Source organism: Notolabrus celidotus, chromosome 16 (assembly GCF_009762535.1).
Source record: "Notolabrus celidotus isolate fNotCel1 chromosome 16, fNotCel1.pri, whole genome shotgun sequence".
NCBI classification, from domain to species: Eukaryota; Metazoa; Chordata; class Actinopteri; order Labriformes; family Labridae; genus Notolabrus; species Notolabrus celidotus.
In genome coordinates this window covers 24418037-24443310 of record NC_048287.1, presented here as the reverse complement: position 1 = coordinate 24443310, position 25274 = coordinate 24418037, and the positions used below count along the sequence as shown (strand labels likewise).

The 25274-nt window shown below is 40.7% G+C and overlaps 2 protein-coding genes across 3 annotated transcripts in view; one reads left to right on the top strand and one right to left on the bottom strand.

Annotated features, from left to right (window-relative positions):
• LOC117827694 (prolyl endopeptidase-like) overlaps nt 1–25274 on the bottom strand; it is a 53482-nt gene that overhangs the window by 19471 nt on the left and 8737 nt on the right. The window lies entirely within an intron of this gene.
• LOC117827695 (PR domain zinc finger protein 1-like) lies at nt 12825–23571 on the top strand. 2 transcript variants are annotated; one of them, XM_034704356.1, is made up of 7 exons: nt 12825–12924; nt 13274–13611; nt 16995–17114; nt 18489–18729; nt 20162–21093; nt 21213–21341; nt 21852–23571. In XM_034704356.1, the coding sequence occupies exons 2-7, from the start codon at nt 13441–13443 to the stop codon at nt 22425–22427; spliced, it is 2169 nt and encodes a 722-aa protein (XP_034560247.1). In that variant the 5' UTR covers nt 12825–12924; nt 13274–13440; the 3' UTR covers nt 22428–23571. The 2 variants fall into 2 exon arrangements, with proteins under 2 accessions (XP_034560247.1, XP_034560248.1); XM_034704357.1 differs by lacking the exons at nt 12825–12924; nt 13274–13611; nt 16995–17114 and adding an exon at nt 18100–18214.

The following is a 25274-nucleotide window of genomic DNA, read 5'->3' as shown; positions in this document are numbered from 1 at the left end:
CGCTGAGCCCTGCAGCAGCACGACTAGGCTTGCTGAGGCCCTGCCGTGGCTGGATTTGGCGTGCTGCATGGCGTGCTGTGCAGATGGGCCCTAATTGGCTGGAGAGAGACCCAGGTAGTTTGCCAATCTGTGAAGACAGAGAGATTAGATTAACCATGTCAGATTACAGGAGAGCAGAGTCAGACAGTGTCATCTGACTGCGACGCAGCTCCAGACTCACCCACTGAGAGAGAGAGAGGGAGACCGGGGAGAGGAGCAAGGGAGGGGGTGAGGGAGTTGTTGATGTTGTGAGAGGAAAAACAAGAGGTTTATGGCAAAAGCAGTTGATTAAAGGTGCGTAAAAAGGGGTAAAAAGAGGAAAAATTATCAAGAATGTGCAAAGGAGTGACAAGAAAAATGCAGAAGGGGAAGACGAAACCATGACTTAAAAGTAAGATGACATATTCTGCAGTTCTAACATCTCATACAGTCAAAATATCCTCATCTGCATACTGCAGAATGAAGAAATGAAACGTTGAATTTGTAAACACTGACTCTAAACACACACACACACACACACACACATACACACACACAAACACACACACACACACACACACACACACACACACACACAAGTGAACAACATTACCCCCCCTCCACACCCGCTCCTCAACAGATGGTGCGGGATGCAGCCACTGAAACATAATCCGTTATTGTTCTGAATATTTTGATTATTTTTCCCGGTTGTCATTTCAAAATCATACACAAGTCACCCGCTAACCTTAGCTTGATCCTGGGCTTATACCACTGCTCTGAAGCTAATATCTTTGGCCTGGGGCCCAGAGCCGTATTGTAATATAACTGAGAGCGCTATTCCATAAGCTTCTCATTTCAGAAATTGACAATGTGCAGATTTGTTTTATTTAGAGAGCATAACAAGAGGCTTTTGTGAGATTTGAAGAAGGTGTTTACACTGACTGGATTGCGCCTCTGCTTTTTTCAAGATTGCTTTAATCCACAGATGCACAAAATGTTATTTCCCTCCCATTTAAAAAATTGTGAATCATGTTATACTTCATCTTGAGCAGTGCTGCTGTCCATCTGTTTATTAAGTGTTGCGTACTGTGAAATAAAATGCTGAATTATGACATTTTAATTTGATTTAAGTCATATATTTACATTTCTGTATTTGATAATCCACTCCAAACAATCATTTCCCTTGATAACTAAAAAAGATCATTTTCATGACCTGCCCCTCCCTATATTTTATTCTAATTAATTCCCAAAGCAGCGCAGCCCAACCTTAAATGAGTGAAAATCGATAAAGACCATGGTGGTTGTTGCGGCCTGATGCCAAGTATTGATCTGTGGTTAATGTTTTTGTTCTGCGGTACGCATGACGCCCCGGGGACAATAAAAGACCAGTGAGATTAAGACAATTAGGGGGGTTGATTGTTATCCAAAAGACGAGAAGAGGAAGATTAAATGAGGAGATTTAGGTCAAAGTGGTGATGTCCAGAGTATAAGGAAGGAGGAGGGGCAGGGAAAAGGAGGAGGGCAGAGAAAAAGGTGGGAGGAGAAGGAGGAGGAGGAAGGATTTGGGTCAGAGAAACTGATCCCGGTAGCCTGGGAGGTTGCTGTTGACTCGAGTGGAGAGTGATGGAAGAAGGGTGGGGAGGGTGATGCTTGGCAAGACTACACTGGCGCGAGGTGGGGTTTTACCTCATGTACTTCACCTGATTTCCACAGCGGGCCAGGCACGCCTGTCTGGGGATTTTCTTTATCTGTCTAGACTTCTGAATCAGCACTGGCTACTGTCATGTTTTTCTCTTTCTCCTCCTCACTCTCATCCCGCCGCCCCCTCCTTCCCTTCTTTTCTGGGAAGCCTAATTAGCAGACATTTTTATTGATCCGCTGGATTTGGTGCTGAAATCCCCCCTCTCTGTCTGCCAGACAGATCTTGGCTAAAGTCTTCCTCTTTAGCTGGTGGTCTGTTGAGATTGTGTAAGGGGGGCAGCGGCGCGCAGGGCCCACCTGTTGACCACAAGCCAAAAGCGTGCAGACTTCGCTTCACCCTTACATCACCCCTCTCTTATCCCTGTCCTCCCCATCGCCCCTTCTTTAAGTCTCCTATAGTGCCCTCTGTAGCCCCTCAGTGACCCCCACACTGTACTCTTGTTGGAGCTCATTATATTTTAGCTTCTTAAACTGCATGTGTTGGCAATAATTGGGGATTTGAGCTTGGAGGATCTCATCAGTTCAGAAAAAAGAGGGGGATAAGATCAACACAATCTGATAATCAAGTAGCATGGGCAGATTATGAAAGATCCAATTAGCCACCATACACTAGCTAACGATGGAGTGGTAGATGTAAAATGTCATCTGCAGTAAGTTTTAGGAAACTCTAGAAGGAAACTCTGTATTATTTACTTCTTTATTCAACAGGTGGAAACAGTTTTGATTGTTATCTTTTGTGTTAAAATTTTCAAATACACTAAACAAAAGTAATTAAAAAATTAAACTGGATGACAAGTATTCTAGAAACCCTAAAATAATAATAATAGTGTCTTTTCAGGGCCTTGTCTTATTTCAGATGTTGATGTAAGGGATAGTGTAGTGAGTGGCTTGTTATTGCAGATTACTACCAAGCTTTCCAACTAATCACCCGTCCGCGTTAAATACTTAATTCTGATTGGTGAAAATCCCATAACAACGGTTATTAATTCTAAATAGCAAGAGCAACGCCAGTAGCAAGCCCCCGCGGCTTCACTTGTCTCACATGACCACCTAGTCACCATACATTATATATATAATATATATATTCTTAAAATGAACTAACTGTGCTGTTATTTCTCACATTAAACTGAACATTTTCACTGCTTGTGATAAAAAAAATGAGGTGAAAAGGTAGCATGAGTTGGCACTGTATCTGATTTTGTATTTCTGCTTTAATATCAAAGTCTGTGATATTTACTGCTTTCGTCAGTCCTGAAACACTGCCATACTCACACCCCATTCTCTTTAAGTGTTTACTTTACTTTATTCAATTTTCTTCCCAAGCTATGGTCTGTTCTTCATATCAGTGGTCTGCTATCTAGAAATAGGAGACCTCTGTAATAAAAAGTTGATATGTTATAGCCAATCAGAACAAGAATCTAACATAGCTGTGTCTTAATAGTTGTTAGAAGTTCTATGAAAGAGAGAAATACACCGTAAGCTCCACAGATGTTTTCCTTGTTGTAGTCATAATTTGAGGCAGAAAGAGGTTAAAGTGTCGATTACGGGACAAAACTCAAAACAATTTGTCCTTCGATGTTTAAAGGTGACATATCACGCTTTTTTCATCAATATATATTGGTCTAAGAGGTCCCCAAATCATGTCTTTAAAGTTTATGCTCAAAAAAACACTTTGAAATCAGATTTTGGCATGCCTGAAAAGTCCTCTTCTTCAGCAGTCCTCAGAACAGTCTGTTTTCCCTCTGACCACGCCCCCTCAGGAAGTGGATGTGGCCTCAGCTCTCCAGCACGTTGATCTAATGTTTACATGTTGGCTGAATATGCACGGCTGCTAACAGACCACGCTACTTCAACCCTCTGAATCTGATCCTGACGGAGAGGCGCCTGTAGCAGGACCTTTCTGAAGGATTGGTCACAGATTTAGTGTTTCTTGTTGTTTTATCAGTATGTAGACATGTGTCTTGGTACACAGCTACAAACATGTAGCTATGTGGCTATGCTAACTAGCGCTAGCACTTATCCATGATAAATAAAAATCATCCACTAGATCTTCAAATCTGCAGACGTGGGGAGTAATACCGACCTCTGCCAGAAAGGCAGCAGGACCTTTCTTAACGATTTGTCACAGATTTAGTGTTTCTTGTTGTTTTATTGTCAGTATGTCGACGTGTGTCTTGGTACACAGCTACAGCTTAAGCTACGACATGTAGCTATGTGGCTATGCTAACTAGCGCTAGCACTTTTCCATGACAAATAAAAATCCACTAGATCTTCAAATCTGCAGACGTGGGGAGTAAAACCGACCTTTGTGTTTATGAAGACAGCCTACAACTAGCATGCCTCCCTCCTAAGCTCCTTGTTAGCACACATGTGTGCAGGGAATGAAAAACAGAGGAGGTGTTGAGTCGTATTTTATACAGTCTACGGGCTGAACAAGCCTCGAGCTCTGACTGCGTGACAGACCGGATATTGTTGTTACGTAACAAAAACACGGAAGACTGAAACGGCTCGTTTCACACACATTTACAGAAAGGTGGAGAAATCAGAACAGGGGCAGAATGGATTTTTTTCATTCTCAGGGGGTTTGTAGACATGCCAGGGACACATATTTCAGGTAGAGAACCATTAAAAAGTCGATTTTGCATGATATGTCACCTTTAATATCTCACACTCCCCTATTTATCATCTCCTCAAGGTGTGTAGCACAAGCTTCATGTTTCCAACTGCATGAACTTGAAGCAAAGTGTCTCACACTTGAAAGAAAATGTGATTCATTTGCCCCATGTCATGCTTTTGTTTGAAGAATATCAGGTTTTGTTGTTAACAGAGGACTTAAAGTCTCACGGTTGTGAAATACATTCATTTATCAAAATGTCAAAATATATTTATTCCGAGAATGGACTCTCATGACAGTAAGTCGGGGCAGCGGGATGTGTGCTGGTAGCACGTTACTGCATGTCTGCCACTGAATGTCAAGCAATGGAAAATATACACTGCACCTGTTCTTGACAGTAATGTTTTTGTGGTGTGACTCATGACAAAACAAGAAACTGCAGTTGACACTTCTAGAGAGAAATTCTTCAAACTCAGAATCAAGTTATAAAAACCAAGACAGCAAAACTGAATAAAATCGTGTTTCTAATTTATTTTCAGAGAGAGAACCTGTTATAAACACTCTTTAAATATCTTCAACCAGTCTGGTGCCACACTATCCATATCTTCCCCTTCTGCTAGCACCAGCTGAGCACTAAAGTGTGAACATTCACGTCTCAACTCTGAGAATCACAGCATCAACTTGGACACACATCTCAAATCGCAAATATCTCTTTAAGTGTGTACAAAAGGCGACAGCTAAAATGCTCATCAGCGTTCTCTGAAAAAGAGGAAGAGACAGTCCCACAGATCGCACACCACAGAAGAAGAACTGCTGATAACATCGAGATGAACCCCAATACTTGGAAAATGTGCTGCCAATGTTTGTGGTAGTGACACTAACGGTCATTGAACACATTTAGTGTAATCTTACCATCAAGGTTCTGTTATCAACGTTAGATTTAGCAGCTTTAAGAGGGGTTATGGCAAGATTCTACAGCACAGCAAGGATTAGCAACAATGCTTCAAGGAGACTAAAGATAATGAATAATTGTGCTATGATCCAGAGGTAACTGATAATGTGAATATGAAGTGGATGAAGTAGACAGAACACCTCCTCTTAAAAAAACATGCTGCAGTCTCAGATTAATTTAGAAGTGTTAAAAAGCCTTCTATACAAGTCATGCACAGGTCTCAAACCCACTGCATGATAAACAAACTGATGATGGAGATGCAGATAAGGATGTTGTTTTCTACAGCCTCAGGCTCAGCCCTGCTTCCTCTTCTGCGATGGCACACAACCCAGAGAAGGTGTGAAAATGAGTTGGGTTATTTAGGCCTGCTACAGTCCCTGCCTCTGAGAAACGCTGGTTGACACTGCAGATGCTACTGAGAAAGTGTGATCTCTCCTTATATGGATAATCAGACATGCAAAGGCACATAAAAGGTGTTAAACATCGAATGTCTTTATCTTCTAAACTTATAACAGGTTTTGATTTTGACTGAGACTAGCAGGGATTTTACTGAAGCTGAGTTGTGTGTGTGCGCATGTCAAACACTACATGAATTGTAGAAAGGAAGGCTCAGTTCATAGCAACCAAACCAGCAAAAGCTGGCTAACTTTTGGGTGACGCCTGTGCAACATTAAGGCAAACGCATCTTTCTCTTTTCATATTTCTAAATTTTCCAAGTTTATATGTACTTCAGTGTGTCATTGCACTGCCTTGAGGGACAGTTGTTGCATTTCACTGCCCATCTGTATAAGCATGTGATAAATACAAATTTTAAACCCACACAATGGATGCCAGCTAAACCAATGCATGCACTGAATAAATTCCATGCAAAAATGTTAGGTGTTGAGGATGGCTCAGGAAGTGCCGGAAACCACATACACACAAATTCAAAAAAGCCGATCTTCACAGAAGAAATGAACATGTTTACAGCCTGGTACAAAAAAAAAACAAGTGTAGTCTGGATAGCTCATTTCTCTATCGGCACACGGGGGTGAATTTTTTCATAATGCGGCAATTTTTAAGATATTGAGATTACGAGTTTTCCATAATGAGAAGCACAGCTGACTTGACTGACAGGCAGGAACACTGTAGCTGTTGGCTAGGAGGCTCAAAGCCCGCCTCTTTACATCACACTTGCTCGACAGCGATTAGGTTGAGTTCAATATTTCCAATATGGCTCCCGCCGACGATTGGCTTCAAAATAGTGCTTCAGAAACAAATGGATGACATCACGGATAGTATGTCCATTATTTATACAATCTATGGTAGACCCATCTAATTCTTGGATATTTTGAATGTTCAATTAAAATCTTTGGGTTTATTCTTTCAGTGCTGTTCTGACATACTTCATCTGGGTAGTGTTAACATATAACCTTTGTTCAAATGACTGAGGCTAATATTGAGATTATTAATTCTCTAGCCTCCCTCTACCCAGAGAGAGTGAGGTAAGTGTGATATCTTGGTGTTGAGGTGTGACATTTGATCCAAACTTCAAACTTTGAGCTGAAAAAAGCTTTTTATAACCTGAAGAACATTGCCAGAGTGCAACAGTTTCTATCTCAAGCCAATGCAGAGACATTAGTTCATGCTTTTACCATCTGGTCTCCCTAAAAATAACATTTCTCAGCTATAATTACACCAAAATTCAGCAGTATGAATGCTGACAAAGACTAGAAAAGAGAGCCCACATGAAACCCATTTTACAATATCTTATTCTTTCCTTTGTTGTTTGTTACCAAAGAACTGAAATAGGTATCTGAAGAAGGGAGGAAGTTGAAATCTGGTGGAATAAAACAATATCAAAAAACATTACCACTCTTCAAACAGAGGAAGAAAAAAAAAGGGGATTTAAGTATTTTGTTTTTCACCTCCTTTGGTAACATCTGATGAGACATCTTAGCTCACTGTAGTGGTCAAGTGTCATGGATTGACAAAGATTATGCATCAAGATTAAAGTATGCCTTGGTGTTTCAAATCATACCTGGATTATATACATTGACCCCTTGACCTTTATATACCACATAGGATTTCTATTTCCATATGCAAACATGATTGCTTCCATAAGCCGGAAAGCGTTTTTTACCAGTCTTTTAATGGTCTTCACCACTCTGAGGCCTCTTCCAGTGAAATGACAGTTTCCCCCTAAACCACCCTAACAGGTCAGACAAGTTCTGAGGTGTTTGTACAAAGAGGGGTTTCTGTGAAGTCATTGCACAGTGTGTGGAAACTGGAAATCAAATAAACAGAAACATAACCCACAATGATCTGTGAGAAAAAAACACACAAGGCCAAACTCACTACTCACTCACTACGAGCAGCAGAAGTCAAACCACTAACACTCTTCAGCCAAACAAAACAAAGATGATCTCAGGAAAACAATTGCCAATGCATCTTAGTGATGAAATGCACTGTAATCTTATATATTTAAGGTTGAACCAGCAGGGATAATCCTCCTGGTTAAAGAGATCTAAAAGAAAACTAAGCTAGCCAGGGTCAGTAAACAACAACCCTTTTTCATGTTTCTCAAGCTACTTCCTATCGCTCATCTACTTCCTCAAGAAGTAGCCCCTAGCAACAACTGCAACATAACAATGCATCATCAGCCAAATAATCCTCTTTTTGTTCTGAGGATCTGCTGCTCAGCTGTTTACTGTTTACCACAGGGGAGTGGGATAAAAACACAAGGGGAGGGGAGCATCAATACAATAAGAAGGATTGGGGGCACCTATGAGCTAAGAAAGGCTGAATGAGTGATGTAAACATTGTCATGACCTCTCACTTCATTTCATACATTTGGGTGTGGTATTATCCCAGAAGGAGAGTGATTCTGACTAATGGACAAGCAGCTGTAAACAAACAACGTGAGCTGTCATAATTCCTCTACGTCTGGATTATTTCCACTTTCATTCTGACTGAAAGAAAAACACCTGGGATCTGATAATACAACACATGAACATCACAAAAAACTACAAGAGATAACGGTATGACATCAGATGCAAGAAAAGCTCTGACCCTTTTCTAGCACTGGTATATTTTAAAACAGTGAACTCTTTGCACTATATGGTTACTTGCATGGTGTGTGTTTGTCAGGGTGCTAATGGTGCTCCTTAGGCTGTTCAGCACTTGGTGATTACACCAACGCTTCTGCTTCTTTTTGTTGATGTGAATTGAGGTGCCTTTTCAATTCAAACAACCACTCACAAGTGTGTTTTACTTAACAGGATACCGCCAGAATACCACAGATAGTTATGACACAGTGAGGGAGAAAAGCCGTTACAATGTGGTGCCACCATGCTCATCCACATATCTATGTATCCCAGCATGCTTTTAGCAGCAAGTTGGCCACTGTAATACACAGTGATGGGGTGAGTTTTCATTAGTCGTCATTAAGTGGGTCCTCATTATTTCAAATGGGATTGCAACCAGACAGATATTTGTAGCCAACATGACTAAGATTGTTGTTTGACTCATTTCTCACTTTACTTCAACAAATTCTTATTACAGATAGATAAAATGGGGCACAGATTTAGCCTCATGGTTAAATCGTGCACCCATATAGTGGGTGGCCTGGGTGATAATACATTTTAATTTCCATTTTTTTTAAGAATTTCCAATTTATTTCAATTATTTCAATTTCCAGCCCGAGGCCCCTCCCCGCATATCATTCCCCCACTCTCTCCCAGTTTTCCACCCTATCCACTGTCATCTCCTCTATAAATAAAGGTGTAAAAGCCCAAAAATACAACTTTTTTAAACAAAAAGATAGATGTAATGAACTAACTGGTACTAGCTCTAATTGTTATGTGGTCATACTAATAGCAGGATATTCATTTTTAGCTTGTGAAGAGACATGAGAGGATTTTTCTGTCAATCTTACTTGATGATTGTAGAAATTACAAATGTGTTTCGTAAAATCTGGAATACAAGCCACACAAGAATTTATAAAACTCAGTCTGTTTTTAGGGGGGGCAAAGGGAAAAAAGATCCAAAGAGTCTTCCTGCTTAACAATTCCAATTGTCTTCAGCAAAATCCACGTGGCCATGTGGAGTTTGTAATCTTGCTAGCATTGGTACAGTACTTCCTTAGCCTACGGTAATGGTAATAGTTGCAAGGTCTGGACCAATTGTCCCCAATCAATTTTCCTCAAGGTATGCCACCAACTTTCTCTGGTCAATTGTTTTTTTAAACTGAGGAGTCTTTTTACTCAAACATTTTTCACAAGGTTTATTTACTGAGTTATATACCACCGCTTTCTTAAAAGACAATGAGGGAGAAAAGTTATTACAAAAGGGGCGCAACTAGATTGGTCCATTTGGTTATGTATTCCAACATGCTTTGCACAGCATGCTAGGAAACATAGTGGTCCCTTGCTTCTTTGTGCAGCCTCTTCTGGTTGAAATAATATAAACAACTTTTTACAATTAATACTAGTATATAAGTCCCACCACCAGACATTTTGGACCCCCCAAAAAAGGAGAGGGTGGGGGAGTTGGCTTCAAAGTGCCAATTATGCAATATGTTTAACAAAGAAATAAATTCAGACCATGTCTATAAAAGAAGAAAATAGATTAACTTTTTAGTGGCAACAATTGAGGGACCTGAATTGAATATTTGGCTAGATTTGTGTTTAAACCCATCCACTCAAACTTGGACTCCTCTATGACAATATACAGTTGCCTACTAGAACCCTGTTGATTGCCCATTGGTTGGGCGACGTGTAATGGGACTTAGGCAGAGGCAAGTTGGAGGAATCAGTGGTTACTGATGGGTAAACAATAGGATTATAAAGTTTATACTCCTAATTGCCCTATTTGTTTCCTTACAGCACAGACGGACAAATACACGTGGTCCCTAAAACTATATTAGTTTCCTGTTGTACTTTGCCTGGGACTTCCAACTTTTAGTGACCATCATGTACATTTTAGTATTTTTATTCACTGTATATTACCTGAGGGAAGCATTGTCTGATCTGGCCATTACTGCCAGCAGATACAGCTAAATGAAATGTAGAGTGGGGGAAATTCAAGTTAAAAGTGGAAATCTTGAAACTTTTACTTTTTTGTTGAATATAGATGAAAAGTACATTAGCAGTAGTCTTTAATAGCAGGTTTGAATGTATCCCTAATAAATGGCTCAATCAATTATCAGCTCTGTCTAGGGAATACAAAACAGACTCTCCAATCACTTTGAATCTTTTCTTGTTATCTAACTCACTTGTTAAAGCAACATTTGGTAGAGCAGATGGCAAGCTTTCTCTGCACTGTTACTCGCAGTAGAGCAGTACATACATAGACGATTGCATGTCAACAGGTGTCCTTTCAGAAGACACTGTTACAAAATACCATCAACTTGGTATTATTAGGTCTCAGGTCACTTCACTCTGTCTGATTTTCTCCGTCTCAGACAGCTTCCATAGAGCTGACCTCAAGTCTTTCCTCCACTTATCCTTTCGGTCTGCTCTGGTTATCTCCTTCCCTCCCAAGAACAAGGCCCAGTTTCCCTTTGCCCTGCGGATGAGGTCTTCCTCCCTGAGAAAAGTGTGTCTGGAACTATTTCATGCCCCGGATGTGATGTGTGCCCAGGAGTGAGATGAGTCGGCTCGCATGCTATCCTGGAGTGGGGAGTCTTTAGCCTCTGAGCCCTGAGCCTGAGCCCAGACTGTCTGCAAATTAGAGAAATTAGCCCAGCCAGGCCAGTGAAAGAGCCCAAATCCCCACCTCCCCTCCCTATCGACATCATGCACACACACACACACACACACACACACACACACACACACACACACACACACACACACACACACACACACACACACACACACACACACACACACACACACTTATACACACTTCTTCTACCACCACCATTAACCCCCACAACACACTGGGCCAGTAAAGCTGCACTCCTGAAATAGTAGTCTTGCCATATGGCGGCCAATTTACTATTTTTCCAGAAGCGAAAGAGGGATGCAGATGAAGTAAGGGGGATGAGGAGTACAAAAATAGATATTGCTAAAATAGTTTTGACTAAAAGTAAAACTGAGTTTTTTTTTCAGAAAGTGAAAATATGTCTTTGCACTACTTTGTTTCACTTCATTTTAATCTTTGTGTCTTAAACAACTTTATTACTTGGGAAAGCCACCTACCCTTTTTCTTATGACTTGTATTTCAATGAATTCAATAGGCTAGTACTTTTTAGTTATATTTTATACTTAATATCAAAAACAAAAGAGAGGGTCACTAAAAAGAAATAAAGCATTGCCCCTGTAATTTGACATTTTCAACAGTTTTTTGTTGGTTATGTAGTATCAAGTAATTTTGAGTAAGACCTGCATCCTGTCCTCACAGAATTGAAAAACTGAAGAAGTGTTAAATTTTCTGCAGATGTGTCAGTGAACTGTGGCTGAATAACCATTACATTTGTTTGACTTGTAAATGTGTAAGGCATCACAAGTGAATACCCTGATTTCACATTAGTTTTTGTGCAAGTAAAGAATTTTTTTTCCCCCTATAGATATTATTCAAATTACTGATCTATATTTGTAGTGTTTCAAAGGCATTTAACAAACACAAACGTCACGTCCTTTCTTTCTGCACAGGCTGTTTCCCACTTATAGAAAAGTCACATTCTCTTTTTACCCTCCATATGCTGCTCTCTCCTGTCCTGGCTATCTTTGCTCTGAGCACCATGCAGATGAGGTGACCTAGAGCTCTATATAACTAGATTGTGTGTCTATGTGTGTCTGAAAGTAAAGGGGCCGCTCAGCAGACAGGTGTCTAAGTCTCTTCCCTGCGTGCTGGGATGACCTGGCCTACATCTGTACCTGTGAATTGGCACTAATTGGCACAGGGAACATGCATGTGTGTAACACTGAAGGGACTCAAATTTTTTTTATGTTACTTTTTTAACTTCTTTTACATTTCTAATTGAAAATTTAAAAGATATTTTTTGCAGGGTACAGGATATATTATTTTATGTTTTGAAATGTGGTGTATTTATATGGCATGGGTCTTAGGGGTCTTAAAGATGTTCTACAGTGAGATGTAGGTCAAGGAGATACAGTGGCAGCAGATTGCTCATTAAGTGCCAAACCAAGCAAAAGTCTATGAGTGTGTTTTTCAGTGGCAACAGGCCAGCCATCTGCTCTTCTTTTATTCATTCATTAACATGTCTTCTTTGTGTGCGCGTGGACATGTGTGTTAGTGTGTGTGTGTGTGTGTGTGTGTGTGTGTGTGTGTGAGTGTGTGTGTGTACATGTGTAAGCATTCATCACAACAGCCACTTGCTGCTGGCCAAGTGTACAACGTCACTGATGTTGTTGTCCAAAACCAACAGTTGTGTGTCAGATGGCTTAATCACATGACCACGGCGGGCTGTGATTGGCCGGGGCGTTAAGCTAAAAAAGCTTGGCGCAATCCAGGCTCATGAGTTTCTGGTGTTGGTGACAGAGTGGCCACAGCGGGAGCGGATAACCAAAGGATCTAACCAATAGGACCACCTAAAGAAAAAACGGGGAAAGAAAAGAGAGAGGAGAAAGCAAAACAGAGGGATGACATAGCCAAAGAGATGAGGATCCTACAGCTAATTGAATGTGTGAAAGTAAGTCTTTTCTCTTTTTAGTTTTTTTTTATTACAACATGGATACGAAATGGATATTATTTTGAATGAGCAGAAAAGGACAAGCTGATCTATTGGCTTCATTAGAAATGTCTGCTTACACTGAATGGCAAATTCTGGGATGATTGCCAAGAAGAGTGTCAATGAACTTTGGTACTTCATGAATGGAACCAGCTGCCTGAATAATGAATGAATAACACGAGAGCTGTCTTGAATTAAACAGCCAACTATAACACTGTTTTATAAATGTGCATTTGCCTCAAAGTTGGTATGAAAACACTGACTTCTGTGGTTCTAAAATCTACTTTTCTTGCCTCCTTTTCTTTTTCAGTTCTTCAGCTTTAACCAGCGTACCTAAGATACGGGACCTACCCAGCCAAACCAAACCAAAGTACTTTGAAACCAAAAAGCAACGTATACCAAAAGTGAACCAAAGCAAACTCAAGGTCCAAAAGCCTGAATCCATCATCTATCAGTGGTATATCTCATATCATCAAGATGAAGCTCGAGAGCGCATCAGTAGACACGAGCCGATGGAGGGAGTTGGACTTTGCCTTGAACTGCACCTACATTGTGCCGGACCAGGTGTCGGATCCGAGCTTCAGCCTCCCCAAAGCGATGACTTCCATCCCGCGCAACCTTACCTTTGAATACAGCACAGAAAATGAGGTAAGAGTGATTCAGTTACCTCAGATAGTTTTTACTATTTATCAGCAACCAAGCAGCTATCTGATGCTTTTAAAAAGGATATATTTCAATACAAAAATAAGAACTTAGGTTAGGTGCTGTCCTTGATGCTATTTTGGGGTCTTCAATATTGTCTGAATAAATTACATGTTTAAATTTAGGGAAATTAATTCTGTATTACATAACATTCTGTTATGCCATCTGTATTTGGGCTCTTGGAACAATGGATCTGCTGACTAATGAGTTCTTCACACATACAGTTGAATGAACAGTGTATGTGTGTGTGTGTTTGTGAGAATGTGGGACAGTGGACTTGAGGCAGCTTGAGGTCAGGGGCCTTACAGGGTCTTCTAACCAACCTAACTTCCTAACGTCTTTGTGAAACTCTTGTCCCACACTTTTAATAATACAGACAGATACTCAGGATATAAATACAAACAGAGGTGTGGGAAACCAACTTACTTTCCAGGTTATCTTACTACTAAGACTTTCCATCTCTATTTATTTAGAATCATCTGTCCTCTTTACCTCTTAAGTGTTCCCCTATTATATGAGTCAGAAGGAGTACTGTAATATCTCTGAGCTATTTCAGTCAGCTGACTACCTGCAATAAAATCAGGCATATGCCTGGACATGTCATCCTTTGCATAGCACCGTCACCATGGCTCCCAGCAAAATTTTAAACAGACCTTGTACTGCGACTAGTGAAAGGATCATCTTCTCAAAAGGAAGAAAAAAAGAGAGATGTCACACTTCTTTTGTAGTTGCACTTGATGCTACATACTCTACTACTTGCGGTTTTGCACTCCCCCCCCTTCCTCTTTCTGCGAGGGACCCAGGCAATACTTTCTGCCATGGTTCCTCTTCTCTTGGTCTTATACTCTCACATCTTTCTCCTTTACTGCTGTGGTATGAGAAAAGCATGTAAACAATATCATAAAAATCTATGTAAGGCCTAGTTTTGTATCCCCTTGCCTGTTCCCTGTACACATCTTACAACATACTTGGCTAGCTCACACTTGATACAGCCAAACTTGATTTTGGCAATTGCTTGTGCTCACAGCAGCACTTGCTGATAAATCATAGTTGTCATTTTTTTTTTAAGTTTCGCCCTTTTATTCACAACTAACACCTGCTGACTGACATATGAGTGCTGATGTATTTGTTTGCACATGTGATCAGAGCCAAAACATCACATGAGAAATGAGACATGAAAACAAGCACACACTCACATGCTTGCCGGTAAATCTACAGTGCCTGAACTGGTTTCCCTTCCTAAAGATACTGTCATACAAATTTTTTCTCCTCCATTTAAGCTGGGAAATGTATTGCCTGCAGTGGTCATAACAACCACTCCTTTGTGTGGGTTTTATGGGATGGTATTTACACATGTCAACTTGAGGCACAGTTCACACAATACCAACCACCAGGGATTTTTCTCACAGGTGTGTGTGCAGGCCACTTGTTTCATTTGACAAGATGAGTAAAATCTACAGTCTGAATGGAAACAGAATATGATTAATGCATTGGTCACACTTGTTGAGCACATGTTTGGTTATAGGGATGATTGTTGGGCTTACCAAATTTCAAACTTAGTTCATCCTTCATAACTTTTCTGAACATCCCATTCTATTTGAAAAGGCCAGGTACTTCGAGGGCAAGCAAAGAGGGCACGTGGCAGATGGGGCATGCAATGGGTGCCAGGGAGCTGAGGATGCATTGCAGGAAATGGGAGTAGCTGAGGAGCTGGAGGAGGAGGAGGAGGGTGTGTGGTGATGGGGTTGGGGGAGGGATTTAGGTTAAAACCAGATGATTAACTTTCGTTGAGGCCAGGCATCCAGCCAGGCATCATGCCTCGACCTGGCGGGCACACGAGCTATTCCGAGAGGGTTAAGAAAAGACCAAGGACTGGGGGGAGGGCAGGAGAAAAAGGAGGGCGTGCAGGAGTGTGATAGCGTGGGTTCATTTAAGAATGGCCATGGTCTTTTCTTCCGTTCTTTGACCCCCCCCCCCCCCCACCTCCCTTCCTCCCAACCTGGCTAAACTGGGCGGTTAAGCAGCAGAAGCGGCCACAGCGATTCGTTAGTCACGCAACACCAGAAAAGCACAATGTCGCTGTCACACTGGTTCATCGCATCCGGGAATCACCTCAGTTGCTTGGACACACACTTGCACACACACACTCCTGCTGCCATCAGTGACCTGTTGTTCTAATTAAGTACTTATCCATCATTCACAAAATCCAACTTCACCCTTCTGAGTGTAGCTAATCGCATAGCGTTAGTTGTTCGCCATTTTAGTTTTTTAATATTTGAAGTTAGGACTTGAAAATACCTCTGAGGCTAACTTTGAATGATAATTCCTCAATGGCAGGAATAAACAGCATGTGTTTATGTATGGGGGAGAGTGGGCGGGTGTGCGTGGGTGGGTATACAAGGTTTGAACACAAAGCTCCTCAAGACACTGAGGCATACGCACAGTATGGCAGATGCTGTTGCCTGATGGCGTGTGTGTGTTTGGGTGTGAGTTGAGGAGGCTTGACCCCAAGCCTTGGCACTTTCTATGAAAGTGTGAACCCTAAAGCTGTTGTACAAAAAAAAAAAAAACAGTAGTATGTATTTTTTTCTAAAACCTTTAAAAAAACCAACCATGTTAGGCAGGAAATGACTCAAAAACCTGCAGAACAGGGGTGGCTTTGTTCTTGCACATACTCTTTGTCCGTAGGCAATGGGCTCATGTAAAAAAAAAAAAAAATCCCACATTTATATTTTGCAATTCATAAAATGTGTATGGACAGGCCTTCAAAACACTAATTATGTAGAAAGTCATAGGTTGTGTCTCAAGGCTAAAGGCAACCAGAGCTCATCAGATTAGCTACTTATAACTTGGTGGCTTCAGAGTCTAAGTATTACCTTCCATACATTATAACACACACCATCCAAGTCCTGTGTTCATCAAGATCATGTGACAAACAGGTGACACTGCTTCCTGTCCCACTGTTTATTAGGGCAGCAGGTCAGAGATCAGTGGAGTAGGTCAGTGAAAGTGTAATGCTCTTCATTCGTTTAAGTCATTAGCGTCGAAAGTGTGTCACCTTGTGGGTTTTAACCTGGCTCAGGATTGTCTGGGTCAATGTGACAACGCCACAACAACTTTGGTCACCATTCCCTTGGTGAACAAACATAAACACATAAACAAACACAGTTAAGATTTGAAACAAGAAAACCAACTGGAGACAATTCTTAAATGTGGAAGATGATCTTCTGTGTGCTTTCATGCTTTCTTTGATTTACTTCTCAAGAGTTACAGGGGGAAACATGAGAAACTGACTCCAAATCTAATGAAGTGTTTTGTCTCTGTTGCAGGTGACAGGTGTTTTTAGCAAAGAATACATTCCTCAGGGGACTCGCTTTGGCCCCCTGCAAGGAGACATCTACACCAAAGACAACGTCCCCAAACAAGCCAACAGGAAATACTTCTGGAGGGTAAGGAAAACATAAACATATGCTGTCCTTACCCAAATGTATCAATCAAACACATATTGTGGTGCTGGTCAAATTCAAAGTCTTAATGTAGATGTTATGAAATTATCTTATGAGTTCCGGTAAGGAGCTGCACTGATCACGTCTTCCTCTTTTTCTACATTAAAAAAAATAGGTTGCTCAGATACAGAAGTTTCATATCAAGCTTTAAGTCTGTACCACAATAAGGAAACAAAAAAGGCTTTCACACAGATTGCACTGACGTACAGGGTTTTTTTGCTCAAACTTTTAGAGGAACTTGTTGATGCTGGTGGCACGTAACAATAGATTCGCACTACACAGTCATCAGAGCTTTACCGGCACTCATGTCCTGTATGCGACATGTGTCACATACACAAAGGATGGGACTATTGTTAAATATACACACACTCAGACAATCTTTATCTTTCTTCCCCCTTGTAGATTTCTTATCCATGCTTTCTTGTTTTAGTCTCGTCCAAACATGGTCCCTTGTGTCATTCAGGAAATTCAAAATTCTGCTGAGTCAATTCCCAAAAGGGCTTTTTGGTGTCGTCCCACGTATTTTCCTTCCGGCTTTGTTTCCTGTAAACCTGTGTGAGGGGGTGTTCCTGCCCTGCTGCAGTAGTGAAAGTCTGACGTTGCTCTGGAGTAATTATGCTATCATAGGTGCGGGAGGAGGGCGGACGTGCTGCCAACTGCATGCCTTAGGTTTTGGCAACCTGCCAGAACATGTCAAACAAGCGAACAGTTCCATTTCCTTATGCTTTAAAAAAGACATACATTTTGTTGCAAAAGACATGGTCATAATGAAATGTACCACTGACATGATTTTAAAAAAAAACTACGTAGTAAGATAGAAACAATAATACGACTAAGCAGAAAGGAAAGAGAAAATCAGAAGAGGAAGGAAAAAGGGAGAGTGAGAGCGGCAGTGAGCCACGCCTCCATGCTTTAAATACAGTGACGGCACAAGCATAAACACAGACAAACGAGTGAAACCCTGAGGACACACAGAACAGGACAGCCAAATAAACTCTAACTTATTAAAGAAGATAAAGGATATTTTACTGTACATGGCAGAGGTGATATTCTGATTTTATTTTGTCAATGTTTTGAATTATTCAAAGTTTTTTAATTACCTTTATTTATTGTAATCAGTATTCTGATCAGCCGATGCATTTTAAACATATTTCAAATGTTGTGAATTTAAACAATACAGGCCTTGAAATAGCCAACAGATGCTCACACAGCAGAGTAGTTGAACCAGTAATTTAAAACCTAACCAACACTTGTTTGTTTTGTTTTTATGTTTAACTTCTGCAAAATGTTTAAATCTCCTCTTTATTTCTTCTGCAGATTTACAGCGGTGGCCAGCTCCAAAACTTTATTGATGGCTACGATGAGCACAGGAGCAACTGGATGCGTTACGTCAACCCAGCCCGCTCTGTGACTGAGCAGAACCTGGTAGCATGTCAGAACGGCAAGGACATCTACTTCTACACCGTCCGACCAGTAGAGCCCAGTCAGGAGCTACTGGTGTGGTACAGCCCGGAGTTTGCGCAAAGGCTCTGCAGCCAACAAACAGACATCAAACAGAGTGAGTGCTGCAACAGCAATATATTTTTCTTGTTCTGTATTAGATTGTGATGCTCCTTTCCACAGAGGAGGCAAAAGTGGACAAATTCATACTCTTAGATTTTATGGAAGGTGTTGTCTTGGCTTACCTTTCTACTACAGATTTGAGGGAGTGAAGACAGCTGATTATAAGCTGTTTCATAGTGAGGCAGCACACTGAATACAGTGAACGAGAAGTGATAAAAGTACAGATTTAGATCTGTCTCTGACTAAAATGTTCCAACCTGCGTCAGTAGAAGATAGACATCATCAGCAAAATTATTTTACTTCAAGGTGAATAAAGCATTTGTTTTCTGTGGACTTGATGCTATCTTTTATCAACAGTAAAGCCATTGCTGTGCTATTTATTCTTGTCTGTTTTACTGAACGCATCTACATATTTATATAAGATAAGGGGGAATACACATGTTCAAAGACAAAACAAAGGAAATGACCAAGGATTTTAAGGAGAGTAGAGAAACGTAAGGGGAATAATGGCTGGTCAAAGTACCTTTGTGAGTCATTTGTTGTCAGCTATTAGAAGAAAAGCAAGTCATACCCTCATCATCCTGAATGATTCTCTGCTGCCACAAAGTCTAGTGACTCATGCCAACTGGATATACCAGATGTGTGGGTGACTAATGCAAAGACAGTACCATTATATTGTTTTATCAACTTATAGGACCTTACAAGTTGTCACATTTCTTTATTTACAGTTCTTTATGTTCAAGTCCAGCACAGTTGCTTATTGAAACATGTCTGTTTTTGCGTGAAAATGAAAATGAAACATTTAAAATGATTTTGGGCTTTTGTCTTCAGTTATAAAATAAAGGCATAAGGACAATTTTGTTTGGGAATCTTTAAGTAAAGATCAATGGGCCAAATTGTTCACACGCATTAGTTAGCCCTTATATTGACCTTTATTGTGACATCCAGTAATAGTGACAAACGTTAGCAAGAAAAGCTTTCTCAAAGAAAAGAGAAGAGAAAAAAAAGGAAGAGATGTTTCACATTTTCTTGTGGTCAGTACGGTAAAACAGCCTTACCAAGAAAAGGTTTCACACATAAAACCTGAGAAACTTAATGTGCAGCTGCTCATACATGACATGACACATAGACTCCCACACACTCAACCACTAACTTATTCTCCCACACCAAAATCAGTACTGATTGAAAAACAGACACCTACCTTTCATGATTTTCAAGTCATGTCAAAACTGAAACTACTATCATTTACCATAAGAGGGCGTGCCTTGTGTGGGCAGATGTAGGCAAGTGTTTGAGGGATTCTAACCTATCAATACACTGAATAGATATGTGACGTGTGGGTTCATTATTGTTCCTCTATTTCATCCCAGTATTTTTCATCAGGTCTTGGACAATACTGATAATTTCTCAATTTTTTATTCTTGTAGAATACACAAGCTCCGAAGAAGACCAAGAGCCAGATTACACAAAACAGCACCTACCTCATCAGACATGGCTCAAAGAGAGAACAAAAGAAGAGGTGAAAGAGGAGCGGGATGAAGACGGAGAGAGGGAGATTGATGTGGAAATGTTAGAGCGAGACACTCCACCCGACACGCCTGATGACCAAATCATGGACTTCAGCAAGAAGGTCGAGAAGGAAGAGCCAAGCGACAGAGAACCTGAAGACCAAGAAATTGTTCCTTCCCCTCAGCCTGAACACAGGGAGCCAAGTGTGGGCTTAAATCACCAGTACTTACCTGATCACCGTACATCCATTCCTTCTACGCACAGAAATCTTCCTCTTCACCTTCATGGCATCTATGGGCACAGGGAGGGCCTTGTTTCATCTTACCCTCTTTACACCCAGTCCAGACCCATCCAGCCTGCCTACCAGCTAATTTCTCCCTACAGCTCACACTATTCTCGCCTCCTCCTCCCCTCCTACTCCCCTCCCTTCCCTGGGATGCTGCCCTCAAGAGGATCCCTTCGATACAACAGCTATCTGGGAACAGATGGACTCCCATATCCACCAATTGGACAGCCTAATCTCCTTCCAGTGTCCCTTCCATATCCTCAATCCCTCCAAGGTGGTCTGAAAGAACTTACACCCAATGTGTCTCCACCACGAGGTGCCCCAGCCACTCCAGAGCTTTCTCCTGTCCCCAAGACCATCAGTCAGCATCAGTTTCCAGAGCAGTCGCCCTCTGGTTGCGAGGAAGCCATGAATTTAAGCCTGGCAACAACCAAAACCAACACAGCACCACGAAACGGCCCCGGCCACAAATCCCTGCCTTACCCACTGAAGAAGCAGAATGGCAAGATCAAGTATGAATGTAACATCTGCTCCAAGACTTTTGGACAACTCTCAAACCTCAAGGTACAGCTTCAAATTCTCTCTTTGTAAATATAATTCAGTTTGATGCCTTTCAATCTTAGGATCTAACCATTTTACACAAAAGCTAACTGATTGTCTTTGTATGGTCTCTGTAATTCTAGGTCCATCTCCGAGTGCACAGTGGTGAGAGACCATTCCAGTGTGACCTTTGCAAAAAGAGCTTCACTCAGCTGGCCCACCTCCAGAAACATCACCTTGTCCACACAGGAGAAAAGCCACATGAATGTCAGGTATGTTACAAATCATGACCTGAGAGGGTGTTTGCTTCTGTCTTTACATGTTCCTTAAGAGCTGTTTACTGATCGTATGATGGCATTGATGTAAAATCAAAAGTGTAAGGAACAAAAGAAAGAAAAACACTGTACTCACAGTACACCACCTTCTTTCTGACTCACTTACCTTTCTTGTTAGGCAGTCTGTTTGATTTTCATTAAGCCACTACCCACCTTGTCATGTAATCGCATCTTTAGGCTTTTGTTCACTAGTGTGAATGTGGGCGTGAGTGTTGTAAGAATAGAACTCACCTTACAAAGAAAACATGGTTGTCCCTGATGATTAATGAAAGTACTTGAGACAACTGGAATAACATGGTCAACCCTGATACTGTCAAAATCATTAAGATGACATCATACTGCACTGCCAAGTTTTTCCAGAATGATCCTAAACCCATCCCTACAGTTTCCTTACGTTGTTACTAAACAGTCACATGATTAGTAACCTGTCATTTTCATCCTTTCTAGGTGTGTCACAAACGCTTCAGTAGTACCAGCAACTTGAAAACACACCTGCGCCTCCACTCTGGGGAAAAGCCATACCAGTGCAAGCTGTGCAACACCAAGTTCACCCAATACATCCACCTCAAACTGCACCGCCGCCTCCACAGCAGCCGTGACCGCCACTACCGCTGCCAGCTCTGCACTCAGACCTTCTTTCACCGCTTCTCTCTACGCATACATCAGCGCAGCTGCTGCCTGGCTAACTCAAACGCACCCATCAATGTACACATGAAAGAGATGTTGGAGCGATTTGACGCCAGTCAAGAGGCTGACACGCTCACAGAGGTGGCAACGGAACTGCAGGTGGAGGAAGCTGTAGAGTGCTGGTTGGCTCGTACTTTTGAAGGGGAGGGGAAAGAGGATCAGAAGGAAGCCACCATCCTGTTAAAAGCTCTGACAGCTGCTATCAATGCACCAACACCACCAATGGCCCAATCAGCTATATCCACATCGCACCACTGCCCATCCCCAGCCTATCAGGAGAGGGCCAGTGTGGTTCACTTCCACAAACAGCCAACCGTAAAGACTGAAGGACAGTGAAAGGGAATTGATATGTTCAACCAAAAAACAGAAATCGCCAAATAAAGCTTCCTTTATTGTCCATGAAAGACGTAAGGGAAACATAAACCTCCATAATTCAATGAGCGCAGCACCAAAATGAGAGCATTCCAAAGACTGAGCAAGGGTATCCAGTGATTGTACTTTCTCCCAAAGTCAGTTTAGAAAGTAATAACTATGAGGATGCTGTTAAACTGTGAAGTATTGTAACTCTTTTCACTCAGGTAGAGAAGAGTTTGCTTTTTTTGTGCTTAACTTATTACCTTTCTGCAATTTGAGTCATCTCTATTTATTTAGTTGTATCATAGTGTGTCTTCTGCTAGTGTTTTTCTTCTGATATGTTGACATTTCCAAGGAGATTGAATCTCTTTGGAGAATCAAAGTGGACTCAGGAACAATAATGTGGCATAAACCTGGCGACGAGTCTTCACTTGTTGTACTGTGCATTGTTATATTTTGTGTGTTTGAGCTTTGGGGTGCATGTATATATGGAAGTTTTGATATGAATGACAAAGCACAAACCCCCTTCTTGCTCCTCAATTGCATGCAACTATTTTATTTATTTATGATATAAAAGGGAAAATCAGGTAACTTGACACAGTGTGTTAATAAGCAATTGCCAAAATTACAATGAAAGACCAGAAATGTGTAAAGTATTAACATTTTGGATCATTATTCCACTGAGAGGGCTTGGAAGATGTTCAGAAAAAGCATTATTCACCCTTTTTGCGACGTCTTTTCACAGCTCATTTAACTGTTAATGAAAACCTTTACTGTAGCAAATATGCACTGTCCGGGATGAAACCAAATGGTACCAGAACAAATATAATACCACATTCTCATTATATACAAGTATTACTTCAAAGTATGTTTAAGATTCTCTGAAAAAGGGCTTTCTTCTATTTTACTGCACTCTACTACTGTTTTTATGTGAAAACGTTTTACTATCTCTTAAACACAAAGCTTTACTGTTTATGTTTGTAACCTTGAGCTGCATCCAAACCCTAATTTAGACAGAACCTCATATTCAGCACTGGACAGCAATGACTAGCAAAACAAAGGCACATATTTCTTTGTTATTTTTGTCACTTAGCACTGAATTAAAAACAGGATATTTTTTTCTTGACAGTTAACTACTGAGCCAGTAATGTACCTATTGTGTCATGTTGTAGTTTTCTTTTCTCTTGTAAAATATTTTTGTCCAGGTAGTCTATTTTTGGAAACAAGTTATGAGATGTTAAAAAATGTATATGTGAGAGACTATTTTGATTATACTTTTATATATACATGATGTAGCATATTAAAGATATGGTTTCTACATACATCTAGTACTTTGTGTGTTTTTCATTATACTAATTGAATGGGAAAATCTCTGACTTTATGAAAAAGGTAACAAGATATGCAATAACTGGGATATTCTACCAAAAGTTTCTCTTCATGAACACAAGCACCATTCAACCCACTGACATATTGAGCTAGTACATCCTCCACCCAACATCCTGCTTCCACCTTAGTTTCGCTAGTAATACAACTGCCTTCCCATCAATGGTTTACTCTTCAGGCTTTTCCTAGAAAATACAGGAAATGAAACTCATCAGTCACCAACCCAGAAAAAGTACTGCTTACAGACTAATCATGTTACAAAATAACCAAGCGTGAGACCCTTCTGTTTTCATTGTCTCCGTTAACTTACTTTTCAGAGTTCAAAAGGAAGGGTGTTTGAATAATATATGCTTACAGTACATTTATTGCAGGCATTTGGTGTCATGGGTTTTGGTCCTGTTATATTCAGTAAGTAATAAGAGTTTAATCAGAGAATATTTTGGCGTATCCTGAGGATAGAGCTCTTGTTTGAGTTTAAAATAAGTGGTAATTGGGGCGCTGGTGGCCTAGCGGTCTAAGCGCCCCACATACAGAGGCTACAGTCCTCGTCGCAGGAGTCGCTGGTTCGATTCCCGACCGGTCGACCATTTCCTGCATGTCTTCCCCCACTCTCTACTCCTTCAGCTGTCCAATAGAATAAAGGCAAAAAGCTCAAAAAATATATGAAAATAAAAATAAAAAAGACAAGTGGTAATTATCTCAGGTCTACAGTTTAATCTATCAAAACTAGAGATTTTGAATTCATCCATCTCTTAATGACACAATTCATTACATTTATAGGCATGCCAAGTGAATACCAACAAATATGAAGCATATCCTTCTGATTTGAACATTGTCACCCAATGGGGGTGGGACAAACTTTCAATCTACGAAATCACTACCTAAGTTACTCGAAGCATGTCTTTCTTTTTACTGTAAATCTGTCACAGTTTCTCTGGCTTTCTGTCTTAACCACTTTCTTTTCTTTTTGCTACTGACTCTCCTTTCGATAGTATTTCTTCTTGTGATCCCTGCTGTGGGGGAGAAGCCCACAGAAAACACCCACATACCACTAACCAGAATGAACACACCTCAGACCTTTTATGTGCGCAGTAAAACGGGTGACAGGAAATCCTTTTCCTCTGAAAGCCTGCCAGCTACAAGCTCACTTTAATTTTCAATGAAGCAAAACAACCAGAGAAAAAAAAGATACAGTTAGAAAAACTGTCAAGGAACTTTACTTACTCCTGTACTGTATTTAGTCATTTCATTTATAATCTAAACATCTCACAGTATACTACACTGTAGTTCTTTCAAACCGTATGTTTTTCTTTTCAAAAGTATTTAACAGTTATAAAACTTGTACAGTTATGCTAGGCAGCCACAGGATGTAATAAGGATCAAAATTATTTTAAGATGATGATTGTTTCATCTATTTCTAACAAGTGATACATCCATTATTATTTA